At 37.2% G+C, this 23,240-nt stretch overlaps 6 protein-coding genes across 6 annotated transcripts; 3 read left to right on the top strand and 3 right to left on the bottom strand.

The window, feature by feature from the left end:
• Positions 1–1,318: 1,318 nt before the first annotated feature.
• GCK72_026090 (uncharacterized protein) lies at positions 1,319–1,980 on the bottom strand (the record flags this gene model as incomplete). The annotated part of the gene is made up of 4 exons (XM_053736650.1): positions 1,319–1,546; positions 1,595–1,688; positions 1,745–1,883; positions 1,935–1,980. The coding sequence occupies 4 exons, from the start codon at positions 1,978–1,980 to the stop codon at positions 1,319–1,321; spliced, it is 507 nt and encodes a 168-aa protein (XP_053580216.1).
• Positions 1,981–9,927: 7,947 nt separating this feature from the next.
• On the top strand, positions 9,928–10,745 carry GCK72_026089 (uncharacterized protein; the record flags this gene model as incomplete). Its single annotated transcript, XM_053736649.1, has 3 exons — positions 9,928–10,311; positions 10,463–10,540; positions 10,587–10,745. 3 exons carry the CDS (start codon positions 9,928–9,930, stop codon positions 10,743–10,745), a joined length of 621 nt encoding a protein of 206 aa, XP_053580215.1.
• Positions 10,746–13,164: 2,419 nt separating this feature from the next.
• On the bottom strand, positions 13,165–13,534 carry GCK72_026088 (uncharacterized protein; the record flags this gene model as incomplete). Its single annotated transcript, XM_053736648.1, has 3 exons — positions 13,165–13,237; positions 13,291–13,412; positions 13,472–13,534. The coding sequence occupies 3 exons, from the start codon at positions 13,532–13,534 to the stop codon at positions 13,165–13,167; spliced, it is 258 nt and encodes an 85-aa protein (XP_053580214.1).
• Positions 13,535–15,137: 1,603 nt separating this feature from the next.
• On the top strand, positions 15,138–15,477 carry GCK72_026087 (uncharacterized protein; the record flags this gene model as incomplete). The annotated part of the gene is made up of 3 exons (XM_053736647.1): positions 15,138–15,142; positions 15,191–15,312; positions 15,398–15,477. The coding sequence occupies 3 exons, from the start codon at positions 15,138–15,140 to the stop codon at positions 15,475–15,477; spliced, it is 207 nt and encodes a 68-aa protein (XP_053580213.1).
• Positions 15,478–15,754: 277 nt separating this feature from the next.
• On the top strand, positions 15,755–17,913 carry GCK72_026086 (uncharacterized protein; the record flags this gene model as incomplete). Its single annotated transcript, XM_053736646.1, has 3 exons — positions 15,755–16,447; positions 17,156–17,348; positions 17,777–17,913. 3 exons carry the CDS (start codon positions 15,755–15,757, stop codon positions 17,911–17,913), a joined length of 1,023 nt encoding a protein of 340 aa, XP_053580212.1.
• A 4,559-nt stretch (positions 17,914–22,472) lies between these two features.
• GCK72_026085 (uncharacterized protein) lies at positions 22,473–23,240 on the bottom strand (the record flags this gene model as incomplete). Its single annotated transcript, XM_003101974.2, has 3 exons — positions 22,473–22,541; positions 22,590–22,667; positions 22,902–23,240. The coding sequence occupies 3 exons, from the start codon at positions 23,238–23,240 to the stop codon at positions 22,473–22,475; spliced, it is 486 nt and encodes a 161-aa protein (XP_003102022.2).

The following is a 23,240-nucleotide window of genomic DNA, read 5'->3' as shown; positions in this document are numbered from 1 at the left end:
GATATCAGTGGAGCAGTTGGAAGAATTGTGGCGTATCGGAGCACATAATTGAGACCAAGTTTCGTTCAGGATCACGAGCTTGACGAATTTAATGTTGTTACGAGGTATTACAGGGCAAAGACCAGCTTGTCTCTATTTGAACAATAGTTTTAAGCATATTCAGCAATAATTTCATTTTTCCGGCTCATTTCATGCGAGTTAAGTTAAATTACTGCGCTCCTCAATCTTGTTTTGCGTACATCGCTCAGATTTTGTTAATTAAACACATAATTTTATATCGTTCTGCTCGAAAGTCATAATCCTTGATGTTTTGCTCCTGAAGGCATCATGGAGAGTAGTTGGGCTTGCTGAAAAAGCAAATACATGAAAAACAATTGTTTTGATTCTTCTTCCAAAACGTCTTCCAAATTCTGAGAAAATACGGTTTCACGAATTTTTGGTCGTCACCGATGTATTGATTGTACTCGCACAAAACTTGTCTTTCCATCATTGAAAATTTGAATATTATCGTGAATATGTGACTGATGGAAATGCAACACTCCACGGACCAACAGAGACCACGCGTTGAGTAGATTTTTGCTCTCAATGGTTCGATTGAATTGATTATCTTCAGGTATTCGCTTATTTTGCTTGTAGAATAAATGTCTTAGATTCATCGTTCATTTCATCATGACGTAATGTCGAAATCACTGAAATATGGGTAAGATTGAAAAGTAAATCCAATGTTTCGGCTGTTTTGTGAATTCAAGTAGAAACATGTGAATATTTCAGATGAAAATTATTTAGATTCTTTCTAATAACAGAAAATTTGATGAAAAACTTACTTTTTCATTCAGTTTTGCTGAAAAGTCGAGAAAAGAAAGAAAAAAAACTACGCTCCGTAAATCGACACAGTGGGGGCAGTCTTGTGTGGGCGGGGCTGAAGATTGCAACGTCGCGGCACACTTTTTACGCGATTTTTTTCTTGGGTGTATAAAGGGAGTAATGAAACAAAAACTGAGAATTCTGAATCATTTTACATCTATCGAGAAGAAATCATGGGTTAAAAATGTTGAAAAATTAGTTTTTTTTAAAATCGCGGAGTGTAATAAAAATATGGAGATGGAAATAATTAAGCGAGAATTAACAGAACTCAAAAACCGTGAACAATAAATGATATTGGTTTCCAAAAATAAGTAGTGTTCTATGATCGATTTTATTTTCCTCGAGCGTTTTCGGAAGGATTGCTGAAACGAATGACGTTACTTTAACCGAAAAAATAGTTGAAAATTACAACATTTTTATTAAAATCAATAGTTAACAAACAAAAATAATACAATTACTTTTCACTTTTTTGTGAAGTCTCGAATCCTACTACCTTGTTGACAATATTTTGGCGGGTTTGAGTTTGACGGAAGAACTTCTCGTCAGTTTCGAAGTGGATTTCTTGAGTCAAAATATCGTACTTCTGCTCGAAAGCTTTGATTGCTTGATGGATGTGGTATCTTGTGCGAATGACAAAGAAGATAAGCTGTCTTCCAGGGTTCTTGGCTTTCTTGAAGACAGTCTAAAACATCAAATTATTTATCTTTTGATTTAAACAGCAGCAACATACCTTGAGGTCATTCTTTACAATGTAGCTGATTGCTGGTTTTGCAACTCTCACTCCGTTCTTGCTCATCTCGACAACCAGCTGATCTGAGAGACCTCTGAAATAATTCAATTGCTTAACTTATGTATGTCTTTACAGAAACATTGAACTCACTGGATTTCTTCGTTTTGGATGTAACATACTTCCCAGTTTGTGAGCTCCTTCGCCTCATAGAAATGACCGGCTTTAGCGAAATCAGTTGGACACTTTGCATTTTGACCAAAGGCGATCCAATATTCCAAGTAAAATTTATCTGAAATTGTTTCAGAATCATTTTTCAACTCACTAAACAAAATACACTCACATACATAGACTCTCCGATATGGTACAGTTTCACAGTTCAACTCCATAAATTAATTCTCAAAAAATCAAACACATCAAGAATAATGAAGACCGCGACACAAGCCGTCAAACCTAAGAATTATGAATTAACACTTGAAAAGAAGATTAAAACTCACATTATCCGTCTACATCTATACTAAAGTAGTAGCCAAAAGGGACTACACAAATAATGGGAATGCGGGAGCGATGGGTCCGTTGGTCGAAAAGAAGAGACGAAGCGAGGTCCGAGAATGGCGTGCAAACAAAACTGACAAGTGCTCATCAAGAACTGCGCGCTCTTCTGCAGTCACGAACATTATGCAGCAGAATTTGAAGCTGTTTATGTTCGATGCAAGTAACTATTGCGAAATAAATAATCCCTTGTAATCTGTAAACACATTTTTTCCGTTTCCTTGTTACTCATCGAATTTCTCTTCCAAATGTTTCTTCAACCGGGAAATTCTTAAGAGCAATGATTTCCAGTTAGAAAACTGGATTTTTTTTTATAATTCCATCATATTCAGAAATTTTCCCGATCTTCCTCTCTAGAACTCTCACTTCTAGCTAAAAATTCGAAATTTCGACAATTTTTTGCTGAAAATTACCTGTTCTAATTCATTTTTCGTCCCAAACACCGCAATTTTAGATTTTTTTGGAAAAGTAACTATTGCTAAACGAATATTTGTTTTTCAAGTTTGAAAAAAAATCGATGGAATATGACGCAAAGCAGTAAAGAGCGGAAACCACAAACCAAGTCAGCGAGGAGAAAGTGTAAACAGCTTTTTTTCTCATGACCTAAAGAACCGGGAATGGTATAAATAAAATGCAAAGCATTATTAACAAACACATCAGTATGAACAAAAAAAACACAAATGCTGATAAGGAAACTAGACACAGAACCAACAAAACTAAAATAGAATAAGAAATTGGAGTAATTGAAAAGTCTGTTCATAACCGATGTGTCATTCTCGCTCACCGGGCTGTAGAGAATACTTTCGAAACAGCCACAGTAATAAAGACTAACCATTTGATTTGAACTCGATTGACTTTTAACATAGCTCCATTTTTTGTTGGCACTTTTCGAATTATTTGGCAGCCGTGTGGCAACTTTAGATCGAATCTTGTTGACCTTCAAGCCAAAAGTTGAACGGTTTCCGACTTTAAGTCGGCTCTAGGTCACCTTTTAACCGGAAGCTGAAGCAGTTTCGGTAGTTTTACCCGCAAGTTAATGGAACGGCGGCTTTAGAACGGATCTTGGTCACTTCTGGTCAGAAATTAAGAGAATGTCGGGTTTAGCTCGGACACTGGTAGAATTTCGACCACAAGTTTCTATCCGACGTCAACGAATTTCGACAGTGGAGGTGCTCAAGCTCAATGGAAAAGTTGTTGTAAGTGGATTTTTATCTCATGGTTTATTTCATGAACTTCCGTGCTAAAGAAACCGGTGACTGCCGATTAGTGTGCACTTTCCAGACATCGCTGTTGGCTCCGCCCCGTAAATTGGCTTTCGACTGCTTCTCTAGGAGATATCTGCTTGGAATTTCATTCAAAACGCTTAGAAATGCAATTGAATCAACTCACCAAAGATCTGAAAATTTGGGATTCCTCACGACAAACAGTTGCACATTGTCTAAGCTATCCGAAAGGACCGACACAGCAATTTTTGTCTATTTCGATAAGTTTCTTTTGAAGCTTTCCGGTATCGTTGCCAATTCGTCGACAGGGGAATCGAATCTGAAAAAATCGTGTTACAATTTTCTTTGTAGTGGCAATAAATACGACTTACGCTTATAAGGTTGGTTTGTAGTTTCCGGTCTTCACTGCATTGCGTCTTATTCCATCCATTTTTTTCAAAATTGAAAAAACAATGGAGATGCTGTATGGTTTTTCTGTTCAGTTTTCTTTCCGTAAGTTATCCAATCGTACACAGAGAAATCGGATCTGGAAGAAACTTGGTATAAAGTAGTGACAATTAAAAAAGCGAAAAATTTACACTGACATTTTGATAGAAGTACTGCTTGGCGTCTTATTTGAGCGAGTTTCGAAAAATGAAATTAACTCCTCTTCCCTTTTTTTGTTTTTGATGTGTGAGTATATAGTTGTCCTCTTGTGTTGCAGAAAGCGTATGTGAACAATGGAGATTAAAACCAACTTGATAAAAACTATTCATAAAAATTTTCTATAACGTCGAAAAACTTAAACCTAATGAAAAAACTACATAGTCAAAGAGAAAATAGAAGCTTTTTTCTGCAGTTTTCCTGCGGAATGAGTATAATGATGACACCACGACGCGTAAAATAACAAAGAAGGGAGAGACAATGAGAAATAAAGAGAGACACATAGAAAAAGACAGTTGGTCCGTGCAGCAAGACGGTTGGGTTTATGTGTGCAGGAAATGGGCTGAGGAGAACGGTGTCAATGAGCGGAGAATGTGGCAATGAGAACGCACTATTCACGAAATAAAAGAAGAAAAGAGTAGGGTGGGGATAGAAATAAACGGGCCCCCGTTGAGAAGATCTGAGACGAAATATTGTAGTGGTGGTCTAAAGACAACATCTTGAGAATAGGGAAAGGAATTGGAAAGTTGTGAAAGAAAAAAGATTGATGACGATGACCCGCTTTTGATTGTAAGACAGAGAGTCAAAAATCCAACAAAAAATAAAAAGATGACGTGAAGGAAATACGACTTCTTAGATGACTTTTGAGCTCCAAAACTAATTATGAAAGTATTTTGAGTGTAGAATCGAAGAAAAGACGAAAATCTCATGATATAGAAAACATTTCATGTCTTTGTGGACGACCACGTACATTTTTTTGTGTTTTATCTTATTCTCATGAAAATGTTCTTATTTTCTTTCTTTGCCTCTTGATATGACATAATCACAAAGTTTCACGCATTTTTCTTATGACAAACAAGAGAAGAGTTAAGTTGTACAAAAGGTGTTGTACGTTTTAGATGATAATTCGTTTAATTTGTATCCTCTTGATTGAAAGCGAGAAAAACTGATTCGATTCAAATTTCCTCTCTTTTGATTGACGCACTGTGCGTGTTAACGCATTTTTCGTTTTTTCTAGTGATGATGAAATACTTTTGTGAATGAATAGCCTTCCAAAATAAAATTGATGCAAATGTTTGGAATTAGATCGGCACAAAAATAAATTGTGCTAAACAGTGAACAGTATTTCAACTCCGGACACCAGGTCTGAAAGAACTCAAAATGACATGTTTTGAAAAGGCACCACAAAATCATTTACTGAAGAATGTCACAATTTTTTTAGTCCACATCATCTTTTTTAAGAGCCATTGTGTGAATCGGCTCTGGATATTATTATTAATCGTTTGATGATCGCTGTGTATGTTCATTAGCAGTTAGGGTTTTTGGATTGTCTGACAAGGCGTCACGATTAATAACCGGTGCGGTTTTCCCGTCAGTCAAATTTTTCTTAAACTTGACAGTAGTTATGAGGAGTAAACAAAATGCTGACACCACGACGAGTAAAACAATAAAAGGAGAGAGAGAGAGAGACGATGAGAAATAAAGAGAGACACATTGAAAAGACAGTTGATCTAGGCAGGAAAACGGTTGGGATCATGTGTGCAGGAAAATGATTTAGGCTGAGGAGGACGGTATCATGAGCGGAGGGCGTGGCAATGAAAATGGAGTAAAAGAAGAGAAGAGTAGGTTCGGTACAGAAATAAACGGCACCTGTTGAGAAGAACTAACTAAGACAAAACATTATTATAGTGGAGGTCTAAAGCCTTTAGCATTTTCCTGAAGATAGTCCGTGATACCAATGTTACTGCATTATCAGTTTCATCAGTTTTCTGCCAAGTCGCAGTGAAAGAACATCTGTAAACAGATTCAAAACCGATAAAAAATCTCCAGACAACAAGCTGAATCGTCAGTTAATCGGTGTAACAACGGTACACAGAAAAACCTGACCCTTTAGCAAACAGTCTTCAAGAAAAACTTACCCGTTCGATAAGATTTTCAGAGATCTTCAACTCATGGCAGAGAATACCGTAATAATAGTACAGAGAATATGTTATTACTTATTTTGAGATATTGTTGATGCTTGGAACATTTTCACTTGGCCGAATGGAAATTGAAAGAAGCTTTTTTTTCTATTTCCAATGTGCTAGATTAAGATAACAAGAATCATACTGAACAGCATTAAAACTGCTCCGAGAACAACGGAAACAAAAATAATAAAGAAAACAAATGATTATATAAAAAGTTTCATTGAGAAGAAAATGTGTATTAAAACATAACATATCGTTCTCCTTGGTACTGTGGTGCAAGAAACCGAACGGAGAGCGGTTGATCAGTGGAAATGAACAATCTTTGACTTCTCACACCAGACCCAGCTAGTTTCCCGGTCGAACAAAATGTCCAACCCATTGACTTCCAGCTTGATAATGATTTCCACTATATCTGGTGGAACTTGTGGAGCCAGTCTATGACATCATAAGTCTGGAACGTGATAGAGTTGATTTGTTTCCCAGTGTTCAAATTCATTACTATAAGACAGTACTACATGAATAAACTCCACACCTAACACTAGAAACTATGAATTTCAATGAAATTGCGTAAAAAACAGAACGATTTAGTGGTTTTGAATGTGTTTGACAGTTTTCACTGTTTCATACGTTCTTCTGGGATCTATCGTGTATATTCTTTGCTTCTAACATTTGAAACTTCTTTCGTTCTTCAAAATGTTCCCTTTCTCCCAGTATTCTTTCTAGTTCTTCGTTATTTTGCATTCTGCACAAACTTTCTATTCCAAAGAGCACTTTTTTCCTATCCGTCTATTAGATCTCGTTCGGGCGCTCAATTTCGTTCAGCGCTCATGTTTTATGCATAGACATGCACTCCTATTTCAATGAGACTTTTTTTCCTATCCGCTTTTTTTTGCGTTCGTTTGCAGTATTTGCCAGAGACTTTTTTCCTATCCTTTCTGAATAGCTATCCATCACCAGAAACTTTTTCTCAAAGATTCAGTTCAAAAAGAGGTTTTTTTTCGCAGAGCACTCATGTTTTATGCATAGACAAGTGCTCCAATATCAATGAGGCTGCTTTTTTCATATTCCTTCGGAATTGCTGTCCATTACCAGACTTTTTTTCCAGAGGCTCCATTTAAAAAAATAAATATATTTCTTATAAAACTGACCAAAATATGACTGAATGCATTTTTAAAGCAATTCGGCACAGAGTTGAAGGTTACGACCATTATCAGTGCTGACCTAATCTGTTCAAATTCAGTTATCTCGATTTATGTTGCTATATAATCTGAATTCAATTTGAAAAAACTGAAACCTTGTTTTATAATGTTTTCCGTTTTTAAAAATGAAACCCTCTTTTAAAGGAGCCTCTGGAAAAATTTTCTGCTACAGCTATTCCGAAGGCTTTTGTTATAGTTTCCTATGTCATTATCTAGTGCCGACCCTCACATACTTCTTCCTATTCCTTCAAAAAAGATGAGAAATGCACCCCCCCCCCCTCCTTTTCGAATGGTGCTTTGTGCTTTGAAAAGAATTTCCGGCAATGGAGAGCTTTTCAGAATAGATATAAAAAATGTCTTTGACAGTTTTTTCGAACGAATGGGAAAAATGGGAAGGAAACAATTAAAACAGAAATGCATAAAATGCATAAACAATGCATAAAACTTGAGCGCCCGAACAAGATCTAAAGAACGGATATGAAAAAAAAGTGCTCTTTGGGGAAGAACGTTTCTCCAGTAAACAATATTAGATAACTAATGAGAAAACTGATAAAAAATTAAAAACTAAAACACTGTACATCATTACATCAAATCTGGCAGTTTCCAATTGCCAAAGACTTAAGCTTAGACTCTCTCTTGTGCTCTCACGGAGTATCAGAACAGCGTTCAAGTTAGAACAGCGAAAATTGAAACTGACAGTAATGATAACCAAACAAAATATGATTGGACACTATTTTAAAGCAATTCGGCATACATAGAGTTGAAGGTTACAATCATTATCAGTGCTGCCCTAATCTGTTCGGATTCAGTTATCTCGATTTATGTTGCTGTCAAATCTGAATTTAATTAAGAACAAACTGAAACATTGTTGTGTAATGTCATCCGTTTTTAGGAACCTCTTTTTAAATGGAGCCTCTGGAAAAATTTTCTGCTACAGCTATTCCGAAGGCTTTTGTTATAGTTTTATCTTTCATTATCTGCTGCCGACCCTCACATATTTCTTCGTATTCCTTCAAAAAATAGAAGGTTTTCGAATAATAAATCCATCCCCTTTTTTGAATGGAGCTTATAAAAAGGATTTCCGGCAATGGAGAGCTTTTCAGAATAGATATGAAAAATGTCTTTGACAGTTTTTTCGAACGAATGGGAAAAATGGGAAGGAAACAATTAAAACAGAAATGCATAAAATGCATAAAGCATGAGCGCTTGAACGAGATCCGAAAAACGAATATGGAAAACAGTGCTCTTTGGGAAAGTACGTTTCTCCAGTGAGAAATATCAGATAACTAACGAGAAAACTGGAAGAAAGGGAACATTTCGAAGAAAGAAAGAAGTTTCAAATGTTAGAAGCAAAACTTTTAAGAACCGTGTTTTTTTCGTGTGTCGAAATTTCAAGAATTAGTCGGTTTTCTTATTTTATTCTTTGCGACAAAGTTTGGCCTACACCGTCCTTTGGCTTTTCCTCAAATTACATTTTCTCCCTAGTTCAGTTCATCTTTTTGCGCTCCAAATACACAAGACTATTTTTGGAAAAAAGCGGACGCATTCGTTTTCAAAAATTGTTGTCTTCTATCTCATTTTTTAAACGAAAGATCGGTTCCTCGACCGCTTTTCTTCAGTTTCTTGATTATTTGGTTTCTCTTCTCCTTTCACCGCAGTGTTCTTTGGGGATTCAAGCCCACTCGCTCTCTTAAAAAAACGTTTTCTTGTTTCCTTTTAAAAGTGAGATGGTAATAAAAAAAGAAGGCACAGAGGAAGCTAAAAAAAAAAGAAGAAGAGTAAGAAGAAGAAAAAACCCAATAGTCGTGAAACTAGAGAAAAGCGGTCGAGGAAGCGAACTTCCGTTTAAAAAAAGAATGAGATAGAAGAGAACATATTTTGAAAGCGAATGCGTCCTCTTTCTTAAAATAATAGTGTTGTGTATTTGGAGTGATAAAGATAAACTGAACGGCAGGGAGAGCGAGACCAGCTTTGAACATTGTCTACAGGGAAAAAATAAGAAAGAAACTAACAAGGGAAGGTTTTGGCTATGCCATTTTCAAACGATCTATAAATTTGGTTATAGGTATTTTCAAACACATGAAGTCCATGTCTGCATTCAAAACCTGCTGAATGTGTCTGCGCACCGAGTTATGAGCTCTCAAACTGTTCATATGGTTAAGCTTCTTCCCATAGAATTCTAAATCGGCCGTATACATTTACGCCACCGCGCGGTTCAATTTGTGTTCCCCAGCGGTTTACCTGTGCTTGTACGTTGCAAAAATGAAAATATGTATACTATAGACCAATTTGGAATTTCATGAGAAAAATCTTAACCATATGAAAAGTTTGAGAGCTCATAACTCTGCTCGCAGACACATTTAGCAGGTTTTGACTGCAGAAATGGACTCCTCGTGGTTGAAATTACATATAACAGAATTTGTAGATCGTTCGAAAGAGGCGTCTAATTTTTCTTGTTTGCGAAGTAACCATCTTGTGTGACATCTGGAGTTATGCATGGACCGAGATGAATATCTTCTCGATGGTTCCAATCCTCAGAAAAATCTTATATTTTCTAAATTTTTTGCCTTATTTTTTTTTCTTTTTACAATAAAGAAGAGATAAACGTTTTCTGAGAAACGATTGTGGGCGGAGTCCTACTAAACACTGGGGCGGAGCGTCAACAGCGGAGCCTCACGAACCGACTGGGCTCATTCAGTCATCTCACTCTCCCAAAGGCTCGTGAGCCAAAATTTCTTTGAGTCATCGAAGCCATGGCGGTCGCTATAAAAGCACTACTTGTTCTTTTGATAACTGTATTCCTTTCCTCTCGTATTTCTGCTAGACCCACTGAAACCTCCTCAGCAGCGGAAAACTCCACAGAAGTTGTCAATGCATCCACTTCTGGCGGTTGTGACATTCTCCCGGACAGGTTCTATGGCCACTTTGAGTTGGACCATACGGAAAACTTTGAAAAGAGATGGTCGTTCAACCATAGTTCCAAAACTAACCCGAATTATGTTCACATGACGGTCACGTTCGAGAGAACCAACGACCCAAGAAAGTTCAACTATAAGTTCTCCTGGGACAACCACACAAGAAAGGTGCTCAACATTGAGATGGGAAAACCATTTGGAGAAGAAAAAAATAAAGATGCGGTTAGTTATTTCTCGTGTGTAGCCAGTTCAAAACAATAGTTAGATAGATTTTTTGTGCTGTAAATGTTTTTTCACCAGGGTGCAAAAAAAGTGGGAATATTTGTTTTTTTTTGTTTATTCGGAAACACACGTATAGATTATTGATTTTTAGGAGACATTCTTCTGCAAGAACGAATCAATCTACAGATACCCCACGGAACACATCATCGAGGGGGATTTCCTTATTTTGGTACGTTATTGAAGAAATTATTCTAAGAATAAAAGATATTTTTCAGTACCCATCTCCCGAACAAGGTCTGCCTTGGATTCAACAAAAGAAGTTTGTCCTTAAACGACAACGTGTTGCTTCGCCACTGCCTTTAGGACCCTTCGATAAGTATTTTTTGAATCTGTTAAAGTTTGTGAAGCTGGTTTCACAATTAGAAAGTGAATGAAAAAGTTCTAGATTATACAAAAAACTGGGGACTCTTACATTTTGATTTTTTTAGTAGTTAAGTTTCATTTTCAGTGTATTAAGTTTTCTGAGGCGCTCGCCCAATTCCTAGTTTTTCAACTTTTACTTCACGTTTTGGAAGCTTTCTTTTATCTTTCAGTGGCTAACTCAAATTTTGAAACAGTTACTCCTTTTTCAAACCAGAGTAACCCAATTCTCCGAAACCCCCAAATACCTTTCACATCTTTTTCACTAGTCTCAAATTTTTCAAGATGTTCCCAGTTTATTATAAAATCCCTTTGATTTGATCAGAGCATTTTTCCTCTTGCTTGTCATGCTTTTCCAGAATCTTCATTATACCCTATCCTTCAGAGTTTCTCTTTCGTAACTCCGTCTGCTTGTTCTTTGTGTCCCACTGAACCAGTTTTATTCCGCTTTTCTGCTTCATTTTTGTTTTCTCTCCTTTAGTTTTTCACGCAAGAAACTGAATTGTTTGATTTTTTTCACAGTAATAAAATAAATATCGAACTCCTGTCCAATGTTTCAGAGATAAGTGGAAAACTACCGTTTTTAATTATAGCCATCAGGAAACCAGACACGCTTCAGAGTCTGATCCCTGCCGTTCTCCAGATCCTTATGTTTGAAACGTCGACTCTTTGTCCCATCTACTTTCCTTTCATTTTTTCTAGAATCTGAATCATCAAAAATTTATCTTGAATTCAGAAGTTTCCTGCGTCAACAAAAACCAAGCAAGTTTTTGTTCAATCTGGTCGGAACAGCTGTTTTCCTCCTTCCAATTAAAATCGGATTTTTTCTGCCATTCTATTTTACGACCGGTTATCACATTACTCAAGACGACGCACCAAATGTTCTACCAGATGTGTTTCTCGAGAGTATTTATTAGTTTCTCTTTGGAAAGTCCGATGACATAAACTTCGGAACTACTTAAGACATCCACGCCAAATGTGATGTGAGAAAGAAGAAACTTCAGAAATTAGATGAAAACATGTGATTTGCACATTAAATCAGAAACACAAAAACAACAGTAGGAACAAATAAAACACAAATACAGATAGGAAAACTAGACACAAAAAATATAATACTAAAATAGGGTGGAGTATTTGAAAAATCTGTTCATAACCGACATGTCATTCTCGCTTACCGGTCTGTAGAGAATACTTTCGAAACAGCCACAGTAATAGGGACTAACCACTTGATTTTAACTCAATTAACTATTCAAATATAATAATTTCTAGAAAACAAGGGTGCATTCAACGGTTTTTAGATTTTGTAGAACCCAGCATAGAGCAAAATAGGTTTTCCAAGGTGCTTGATAGATCCACTGATTTCATTTGAAGCTTGACACCCAATATAAAACTTCCACTCTATCCTTCAAATGCCGTGTATCTGAAAATTATTTTGTTCGTTTTCCGTTTTTAGAAAAGAAAATAGAGAACTTCCTATTTTCTTTTTATTTTCTTCTCTCTTCTTTAGACCCCTACCTTCACTTTTTTCTTGCGGCAGGAGAGGGAAGACAGACTCAGCAAGCGGAAGATAGTGGAAATAGTGTGGAGGCATGTCGTTAACAATAAAGGCGCAGATAGTCAGAAAAAATAAGAAAAATGTGGTGTCCTTGCTCTTCGCGGCATCTCGGACTGCTCAACACATACGCAACTCCTTCACCAAATACACCTCTCTCCCGGTCAAGATTTTTGAGGGACCGAACTGAGCTACAGGACAGGAAAATGCATAAAGAGCATTTAATTGAGTATCTGGGCTAATGTGTTCAAAAAACATACCTACCTCCTTGACGTGTTGTCTCAAATCATATCAGAACTACACAAGGTTTTCTCTTAACAATCGGAATCTGGTTGTTTCACACATTCAATTCGACCGCAGTGTGTGAGTTCTAGGGTATTGAACAACATCGTAGTCACAAAACGTTCACGGGGTATCCAATGTTTCTGGAAAGGAGACAATATTCAATTCCATATTCGATTCCAATCCGAGCAGTTGATATCACATGATTTATTGTTTTTCAGCTCCAATGAATATTCTTCCAAAACCTTCTTGACTTCTGAGACCGTACTGCAGTGTTCGAAATGATATGATGCCCAACTTTAGACCGTCGTACTTTGGTAGTTGATTTTTCCGGTGATCGACAGGAGACATATGCCAACTTTTGACCATTTTTCAACCGCCGATTCAGCTTTCGTAACGTCGTATAGCAATAAAGACCTTCCAAGACTATGTATTCTGAATTCAATCTCTAGACATGTGCGTGCTTATAATCAAAGCTGGAAAAACTCAATTGGTACAACATTGATATTTCAATTTTCTTGTACATTCATTATCACCCTGAACAGAACAACATTTTTCTTCCACTGCTTTATTCCATTATTAAAATCAAGTTTGAATTATTAATTTATATCAATTTCTTGGTGGTGTATTCGAGACGTTGATTGGTAGACTTCTTTGTTGGTGATGGGTGATCTAAAAAAAGACATTTGATATATTTTCTAGCTATCTCTTTTGAATCAACTCACCCATTGTGTGCGAGTACCATCGCACCGCGTTGACTGTATCTTCCAGCAATGTACAGTGGAACTGGCAATCCCGCTGGGTGGAACACGATTTGGTGATTGTAGCACAAATCGTTGGTGAGAGTCTGAAAACTGATATAATGTTGATCTAGAATTGAAACAAGTTACACATCAAGCTATTTACCTGTTCGGGCTTGTAGAGTCTTTCATTGTGTTGCTTGGAAAATGCGATGAATGCCTCATTCATGGCTCAGCATGCACTCTTCACCGGCCGATCGTACTCCTCATTTATCTGAAAACACGGTTTCATCATTGTTTAAAAACTTTTGTTTGCTTACCATTCTGTACTGTCCCTCCTTGACACCATTGAAGTAGATGATCAGTTCCTCTGGAGCTCCTTTGTGCTTGTATTTCTTGAAGTATTGAAGATACCAACAAGAGTATCCTTGATGATTGGACCGTAGATCTGTAATCAGTTTTGATTGATCCCTGGGGAACACCCATCAACTTACATCACAACTACGGGCGGCGTAAAGGTATCCACCGGCGAATTTCTGATAGTGATTCATCGTGTTGGCTGCGTAACCAACGGTGACAATCTTAAAATTTCCTATCACATAAAGTCTTGCAGGCTGAAAACATACGTCACCACCAGTTTGAGACATCTCAAGTCCACCAATCAAAACAGTTGGATTGTTTAAGTAGTTGCTGCCAATCAGTTTGTTAAGTCCTCCGAGTCACAAATTAGAAATCCATCCTTTCAAGTAGAATTCATCTGAAATGGTTTCAAAATCATTTTTCAACCCACTGAACGAAATAAACGTACATAGACTCTCCGATGTGATACAGTTTCACAATTCAACTTCATAAAATAATTCTTAAAAAATCAAAAACACGAAAAATAATGAAGATCGTGACACAAGCAATCAAACCTGAAATTTATTCATTAACACTTGAAAAGAAGAACAAAACTCACATTATTCGTCTACATCTAGACTAAAGTAATAGCCAGAAGTGACTACGCAAATGGAAATGTGGAAGGGAGGGGTTCAAGAGGCGTGCAAACAAAACTGACATGTGGACAAAAAAACAGGGCGTTCTTCTGCGGCAACAAGCATAACGCAGCAAAATTTGAGACTGATATTGTTCAATGCAAGTAACTGTTGCGAAATAAATAATCCCTTGTAATCTGTAAACACATTTTTTCCGTTTCCTTGTTACTCATCGAATTTCTCTTCCAAATGTTTCTTTAACCGTGAAATTCTCAAAAACTATGAAAGCAAGCTAGAAAACTGGATCTTTTATTCTAATTCCATTATATTCAGCAATTTTCCCAATCTTCTCCTCTAGAAATCTCATTTCTAGCTAAAAATTTGGATTTTCGACCATTTTTTGCAAAAAATTACCTGTTTTCATTCATTATTCGTCCCTAAAACCGAGTTCTCCAACTTTATGATCCCCAGATTAAATCATTATTGTGAATTCACGATTTTTAACTCAAAAACAATGATTTTAAGCTATAAAATTGGATTTTTCACACTAATTCCATCATTCTCAGCACTTGTTCTGACTTCACCTATATTTCTTCCACATCTTAAAACCAACTGTTCCATTCTATACAATTGCCAAATGCTATTTATAACAACGTTTGATTCACAATGCTCCGTTTTCACTGCCACGTCATAAAATATTTCTCTCTCATTCCCTTTGTACGTAAAACGGCGTCGCGGTGTTTGCAGCCACTGGCCACTCCGTGGTGTTTGTGAGTGCTAACGCTTTATTGATTTTCAAGAAAATCGGCTGCTAACTGAGTGCTGAATCTCAATCACGCTGCAAAAAACGGAAAAAACATGTGGTAAGTTGTTGTACCAATCAATCTTCATATAGTTTAGTACAATTTTAGGCCAAAATCTGCTGGAGGAATGACAAAACGGGAACAGATAGAGAAAAAACATACTTCGGTAGAAAATCCGTCGACGATCTGTTGTCAAGCCGCTTCTGGTCAATATTATTTCAAGATTTGCTGTAAGTTTTGACTTGTTTTATGAGACATGACTGAAACAAAGAAACTAAAAAGTTACTGTTTTTTTAATAAAAACGTATTTTTCAGGCAAGATCTCGAAGTTCGAGCTAACATTCAGCCTAGCGAATTGGACAGGGACATTGACTAAGGGATGTCACTCTTCGTGAAAAGCACCAGAACTCTCGCGACAGCTATTCCGGATTCTCCAAATCTCTCAATTCTGTCAAATCAACGATTCTTAGTCTGTGGAAAGCTGATTTTAACGAATGATGGGAATTCAATGTTTAAAATACCTGGTCAAGTGAAGATTAAGATGTCAAACTCATGTGAACGGACGTGTGGTCACCTCCAGCCGAATAGATCGAACAAAAACGTAAGTAAATATTATAAATGAATGAGAAAATGTGAAGAAATATTTACAGAAAGATCGCTGCAGGGTGAAATATGGCGAGCTCTAAGGATTGCAGACGGGGACCGCGTTACATGTTCGCTCGCAACTTCCGCAAGTACAAAGTTGAGAATCTCTCCACCTACCACACTCAATGCAAGCGTGGGAAATCTTGTCAATATCAAGACCATAGGATCCTTTCAAAAGGGTATGCCATTCAAGGCCTATTGCGAAAGACCGTGAGAGTCTTCATCATCACCAGAGGAGCTATTGGAATGATTGCCCACAAAAGATTTTGCGGAAACATTTATCTCAAAAGAATCCACAGCAGCATGGAGCACATCAAGCCATCAAAGTGCAAGAGTCATTTCTGGAACCACGTCAAGCACACCGACACGAAGAGAAAAGCCGCAAAAACTACCAGACAACCAGTTCCAGCTTTGAAGAGACTCTCAGTTGCACCTGACGCACCTGAAGCTTATCCGCAAGGACCGGGAGCACCTGGAGCTTATTCACAAGTACTTGGAGGACCTGGAGCATATCCGCAAGGGCTAGGAGTGCATCTATTACTATTATTATCTATGCCCGGAATGCCAGGAGGGAATTCGGAAGGTCCGCCTCAGCAACGTCAACAACGCCTTGATTCCAACATGATGCCGATTGCTGTCCAAGTTATTAATGATGATTTGACACGTGCTGGAGTTTTCCCTTGTTTCCACATTTTATTTTGCCCAAGATCCCAGGAAATTGTAATCCCAAGTACATAAGATCAACACTGTATACAGCTCTACAAACGGAGCATCACAGATTCCTCTTGCTGTGGTCATCTCATCGTCTGATCCATGAAGAAAGCTCGGTCAATAAAATTTTGAGTGTTTTTAGAATGAACCATCTGTTGTTGATTTGGGGCCTCAAGGATTAGCTCGCTGTCAACGTTGCAAGACCTACATTTGTCGTTTTATGGAATTCCAAGATGATTGCCGTTCCGTCCGATGTTTATTCTGCCATGCTTGAACTCCTGCCCTATTGCCTATTTGACCTATTTTGCACACCTTGTTCATACTGGAAGAGCGATAGATATCGAAATGAGACCTGAATTATGCCAGGGAGTTTACGATCATGTGGCATCTTAACAATATTGCAATGTAAGATATATAGTTTCGCGATGAAATACTTTGTTTTTCTTGCAGAATGGAATAGCACCAAGAGAGTCAGCATTTATTTTCATGATCGATGTTTCCAATACTGCTCTCTCAAATGAAATGTTGCCCATTCTATGTAAAAACTTAGAAAAAGTTTTTAGAAATTTTCCAAGAGAAACTGAGCAGTTGGAATCGTAAACTCGTGTTGGACTAATGGATTCATCACTCGATTGGAATTCTATTTGACGGAAAATTTGTAGAAAAAGTGAGAGTGTTAACACCTCCGGACATGTAAATTTGCAATCTTCATCTCAGAAAATAGATTGCTCGGAGGTGCGCCCAAGTTTGAAGGTTAAATATGACAAACTCCAAGGATATCAGGCGCGGAACGCGTTTCACGTTGGCTCGCCACTTCCACAAGGAAAAGTTGGACATCTCTCCACATGCTACACGCAATACAAGCGTGGGGATCTTGTCGATATCAAGAGCAACGAAGCTGTTCAAAAGGGTATGTCATTCAAGCCCTATCACGGAAGAACTGGAAGAATCTTCATCGTCACCAGAAGCTATTGTAATCATTGTCATCAAACGAAAAACATTCTTCTAAAAAGAATCAACATTAACATCGAGCACATCAAACCATTAAAGTTCAGAAGTGATTTCTTGAACCGCGTCGATTTCAACGACAAGAAGAGAAAGGCCGCTAAGACTGGCGGACAACCGACTCCTAGTTGCACCTGGCGCACACGGAGCATAATCGTAATGACTAGGAGCTCCTGGAGCATATCTACCTAGAACCGGGTGCGTCTGACAACCAGCTCCAACTTTGAAGAGAATCCTAGTTGCCCCAAGAGGAGATCGCACCGTCACCACCCAGACCAATAAGCCAGAGTTTCTTGCCAAACTCTGTTTTCGAAACGTTCTGTTATTATAAAGATGAGCCTGGAAGTCTTCGAAATCAAACCGTCATTGTGGAACTTCCATCCAAGATTCATCCCCCACCAAAAAATCTTTGCGGAGCATCTCCTGGTTTCGCGACCACTCATGATTTCATCGCTGCAATGAAACCGTAGATTTGAAAAACACCAACGTTTTGCACAAAAAATGTATAGAATTCGTAAGTTTTGATATTAAAAACTCAAATAAAAAAACATTCCTAATTTCAGGAATATCGAAAAAGCTTCCCAATGTGAAAAAGATTGTGATTTGCATTGAAAAAAACCAGGATCTTCAACCAAGAGTGCCCGCCACAGACCATATCCTACCAGGAAGTCTCAATGATGCTCCAGACAGAAACACCTCTTCAAAATTGATGATTTGGACAACTTCTTCCGCAACAGAATGTTATTCTCCCGTTTTTTAAGTCGAAAACTCAGAAATCATCAAGATTCAGTATGGTAGAGTATGAAACTGTTCCATTCAGTGCGGCAGAAGTTGAAATGTGTTTGAAAACGAGGATAATGACTAGTGAAGAAGATAAAAGTTATTGTAAAATCGAGAGGGCGGAATAACTTTTACGATGGAATGAAAAGTTATTTTAAACTATTGGTGGGAGAAATTCCAGGTTTCTAGTAAGTCAATTATCTCAGTTTCAGAAATGTCCATTCAGCACAAGAAGATGACCACAAGAAGAGTTTCTCTGATTGTCACATGTCCTAATTAGTTTCAAAATGGAAACAACGACCGTTATTTTTCAATTCAATCGGAGGGCGTGCGACACCATAAACGACTTGTTGGAAAACTCATTGGAAAAGTGTGAGCGAAAACACATCAAGCTGATTTTGGCTGATTTCGCAATGATCCGCGAAGATTTAGTGTTGGCGTTGTTGTGGAACTTCCATCCAAGATTTATCCTGCTCCTGATAATAAAAAAGAGAAGAATGATGACTATCGTTGTTGAATTTTGCAGTTTGAATCGCGAAATCTGCGCATACTAAACTACACGGGGTTCCGCGACCACTCGGGATATCATCGCTGATTTGACACCTTAGATTTAAAAAACACCAACGTTTTGGACCGAATGGAAGAATTCGTAAGGTTTGTTAGTTTGGATGTTAAAAGTTTAAATACGAAAACGTTCCATATTTCAGGAAAATAATACAATTTTATCGATACTTGTTGCTTGTCAAGGTGCCAGTGCCAGCGTGGAAACTTGTAAAAAGAATTGATAACCATCAGGACCATTCACCGAAAGCGCCGACCACAAGAAATCTCTTACCAGAAAGTCGCAACTCGATAATGGTTCAGTCAGAAATACAACATACGGCAATTTTTCCGTTTTCCGAATCGGAAACTCGGAAATCTTCAAGATTTAGTATGGCAGAGTATGAAGCAGTTCCAATTAATTCTGGCAGAATCTGAAGTGTGTCTGAAAACAAAAAGATACAACTCATTGTGAGATCAGGACGGCAGGAGAATATTTTTGATCGACTAGAACGGCTGGAAAAATGCATTTAAAAAGGAGGTAGCTGAAGAATTCCAGGCTCAGAAAGGGTAAATTATTTTAATTTTAGGAAAATCAACAAGACCGCCCATCCAGCTTAGGAAAAAAACCGAATAAAGAGTTTCTTACCTGATTGTCAGCAGACACATGATGTCGGATTCGGAGAACCAGATCTGGAAACAACGGCTGTTAGCCTCATTATCAAACGAAAGACGTGCGACTCCATTTTAATACTTCAGGTCAGTATCTCTCTACTATTGCTTCCGTATCTTCAATATTCTCCCGTAAAGAGTGCACAATTTATAGAGAAAAAAACCTCTCGATCAATCATTGTGCTGAATTGGAAGACCTTGCTCGAATTCACAAAGGTTGAAACAATTTGGAGAAATTGTTGCTGTCATCTAACAGGAATTGTATGGTTTTGACACAAATGTGAGTGTTTTTATATTGAAATTAAAATTGGGAAGCGTCTTCATCACTACCTCATTAAGTGTTATTGAAAATTATAAATGCAAGGGACGAAATGACTTCTCAATGAGTAACTTTTTTCTAAAAAGTTCGATTTAGTTCTCGAATGACGAGGTGACCAAGAAATAATCATTAGCCTAGCCGTGTCGAAGTAAAATATGAAATCCCGATAGTCTAACTCATTTCTTTCTGAAATTGTGCTCAGAACTCACCTGAATTTTCATTAAACTAGTCAATTCCAATTACTGTGCCTGTTTTGGAAGAATCCTCTATACTCCGACGAGAGAAAGTGACCAAATAAAAACGATTTGATATTTCAAAGTTTATAGTTTTGATTAAAAGCTTTTGCACGCACTTCTTTTAGTCTAATAGAGAGTTTTATTGTAAACTTTCTCGAATCATTATCACAGTGAACAGATATTCTTCCAATTCTCTATTTTGTTCCCCTGATATCTTTGCTGCTAGAGATATGTTAGTGTGTCTTGCAAAACGCGTGAGGCCGCGCAGAGGAAAGGTCATCACTTGTCTCTCATTTCTCTCCAACCACCTGCGTCTCCTTTATTTACCACATACATACGCATTATTTCTTCTTCTGTATCTTGCTAAGTCTCTAACTTCCCTCCTGTCCCAATTTGTTCTGGCAATATTGATCTGTGTTTCACTCTTGGAGCGGGAGAAGATAGTGTTGAGCTGATGCGGCAAAGGGGGAGTCTGAAATCAGGATGCGGGCTAAAAGTTTTTGCTCGAAACATTTCTGGTTAACATTAAAGCAGTTTTAGGAACATCAACCTCACAATATGGCATTCTTTCCAAGATGAGAAACGGCGGAATTATCTCGAGCGAACGATGATACAAGTGACGATGAGGAATGATTTGAACGATTAAATGCTGCCATTATTCAAAACATTCGTTTTTTTTCTTCAGAACGTAAATTGAGTTCAAATCAATTGAGTCAGTTTCTATTACCGCGGTTGTTTTGGAAGAATCCTCTACCGCCCGGTGAATGAAAATGACACGTCGATGAGAACATATTTTCCAAACATTACTCCATATGTTTGAGGTTCATTTCAACATTATCTGTAAATGAATTTGAATTCCTTGTCTACCTTCAAAGATCACTCATTTTTTGATGTTTGTGTGTGTTGTGTTGTTTTTGTTTGTTAATATGCGCGTCAGTTCAGCAGATGGTGGATATTTATTTTATTTTACTATTCAAAAAAAACATATTCAATTTGTTACATAAAAAGTAGGAAAGAATCTGTATAAAATAAGGAAGCATACGGAGAGTGATCCGTCACTTTGAAGCATACATTCTCTGCGTCCACTTTCTGTTCTGTCGTCACAATCTTCTTCGAGAAGAAGATAGTCTAGACGGCATTCTTCTTTTTCCATTGAATAGAGTGAAGTTCTCAGATTTGTTAAATTTCAAGAGTTTTTTCAAGAGTTCAGAAGTGTCTCCAGATCATTATACCCAACTCAATGCACTTTCTCGCCTTTCAACACTTTATCCCCAGATCGTCCTCCATCCACCAAGACTCCAAGTTTCTACTGTGCCCCAATCCACTAAGTTTTCCAAAAGCTGAAAAATTATATCGGAAATTAAAAAAATGTGTACGATAAAACTTACAACAGAACTCAGTCCCAATCATACAAACCATCTTCACCAATTGATTCCAAAAAAATAATTGCAAAGAGACAATGAAGACCAGCTCATTAGGTCAAACCTGAAATACATATAATTTTACAATTAAAAACACTAATCAACGACTTACATCATCACATCATACAAAAAATATTTAGAGAAACATTACGAATGCATAGAAACAAAAGTAGAAATAAGAATTAAAAGAAGCGTTTTCTCTCTTGAGAGAGGGAAACATTTTGAGAGAAACACAGATGATTAGAGGAAATTTTCTGAAAAGTCCGAAAACACTCTATTTGATAAGCTGGTTTTCGTTGTTCTATTTCTTTCTTCACAAGTATCTACCTTTTCTTGCCCTGTCACTAACGGAACAGCAGAAATAACAATCTCTTCACAGACTGAGTAATTAATCTTGTCTTTTTTCTCGCTTTACATTCTTTTCTATTTAACCCTGTCCACTTCCTCCTCCGATTCAATGAGAAGATTACCCAAAAGCGAGAAACGATAGACAACGAGACGGCGATTCTATCTTTTGAAAAAAAGTAAAAGACGCTCACTACTTGTTCACTTTTCATCTTTTTTTCATATATACTGGCGTTCAGAAAAAAAGAAGGGGAGAGAAATTTTGATGAAAGAGTGGAAGAGAAATCAAAAATTCCCCCAATCCTGCACTAAATGATTTGATAGTGAATCGATGACTGAAATGTAATCTAAATTGTAGAAGGGTAACTTTTAAACTAGCATCGTAAAGGATTCTTTCACTGTACTTCATTTGATGAGATTGAAGTAATGAATTCACAATTTTTTCCATTATCTATGTTATTCCTGAACAAAACGAAGTGCTTCACCACTTGAACATGTTTCACCACAAGTACTCGGCGCCTGGGTTACGTGATACTACGTAAATATCATAAAAAAGAGCAGGTGGGTATTTCTTTTATTATTGCAAATCCAAAAAATCCGAAAATAAATTGATGATGAATTTCAAAAATACGAGACTAAAAGGAAACTAAAAATTGTAGTTGTTGGTGAGTAACTGCAAGAACAGATGCACGTGTGGTATTCTGTGTCGTCTCGGATCAAACTACTCTGGTGAAAACATAATGGGGCGTGTCCCCTGGCGAAACCTCCAACGTTGGATTCATCGTCTGAAAATACAAATGTATTGGTTCACCTATATATTTCAGAAAACGTACCAAAATGAGCTCTGTAAAACGCAGGTTGAATTCCAAGTTGTAGAAAAAAAGGGATCCCAAACTGAATACGAATTGTTTCTGAAAAAATTAATTTTTTAATCTTTTACAGATCAAGGAAATTATGGAAAACTTAATGATGGCTTGATTTCAAAAATTTCTAGGCTCCGTTAAAGACTAAGATTTGGAACGAGTTAGAAACATTTCCCTCTACAATATTTAAACTGTTCTATGGTAAACAATAACTGTTCAAAAACAAGGAAAGTAGAGTCTCTCATAAAAATATTGATAATCCAAAGTAATTTTGAAACTAACTTGTTTTCCGTCAAAATCGAATGGCTTTCCAACTTCTTTTTCTTTTAAATTGATAATTGTCTTATTCTTTACTTCAATAAAGAAATTGAAGACATCGGCCACAGACGTTCTTTCAAAGACAATTGTCATGGTATTCACTTCAATTTGCATGTAGTGGATTAATCTGGCGGTCTCAAAATTCTCCGTTCGATTGAATTCGTAAGTTCCATAAAATTTTTGAGGGAATGGAGATTTAGTTGGAATACTCTCAGTTGGACACGGGCAGCATTTCTCAGCAGTAGATGGTCCAATGACTATGATACTCAATAGGAGGAGTATGAGGAGAGGGTTTAGTATCAT

The sequence above is a fragment of the Caenorhabditis remanei genome, chromosome X (assembly GCF_010183535.1).
Source record: "Caenorhabditis remanei strain PX506 chromosome X, whole genome shotgun sequence".
Taxonomy (NCBI): domain Eukaryota; kingdom Metazoa; phylum Nematoda; class Chromadorea; order Rhabditida; family Rhabditidae; genus Caenorhabditis; species Caenorhabditis remanei.
This window is presented reverse-complemented; position numbering and strand designations above follow the sequence as displayed.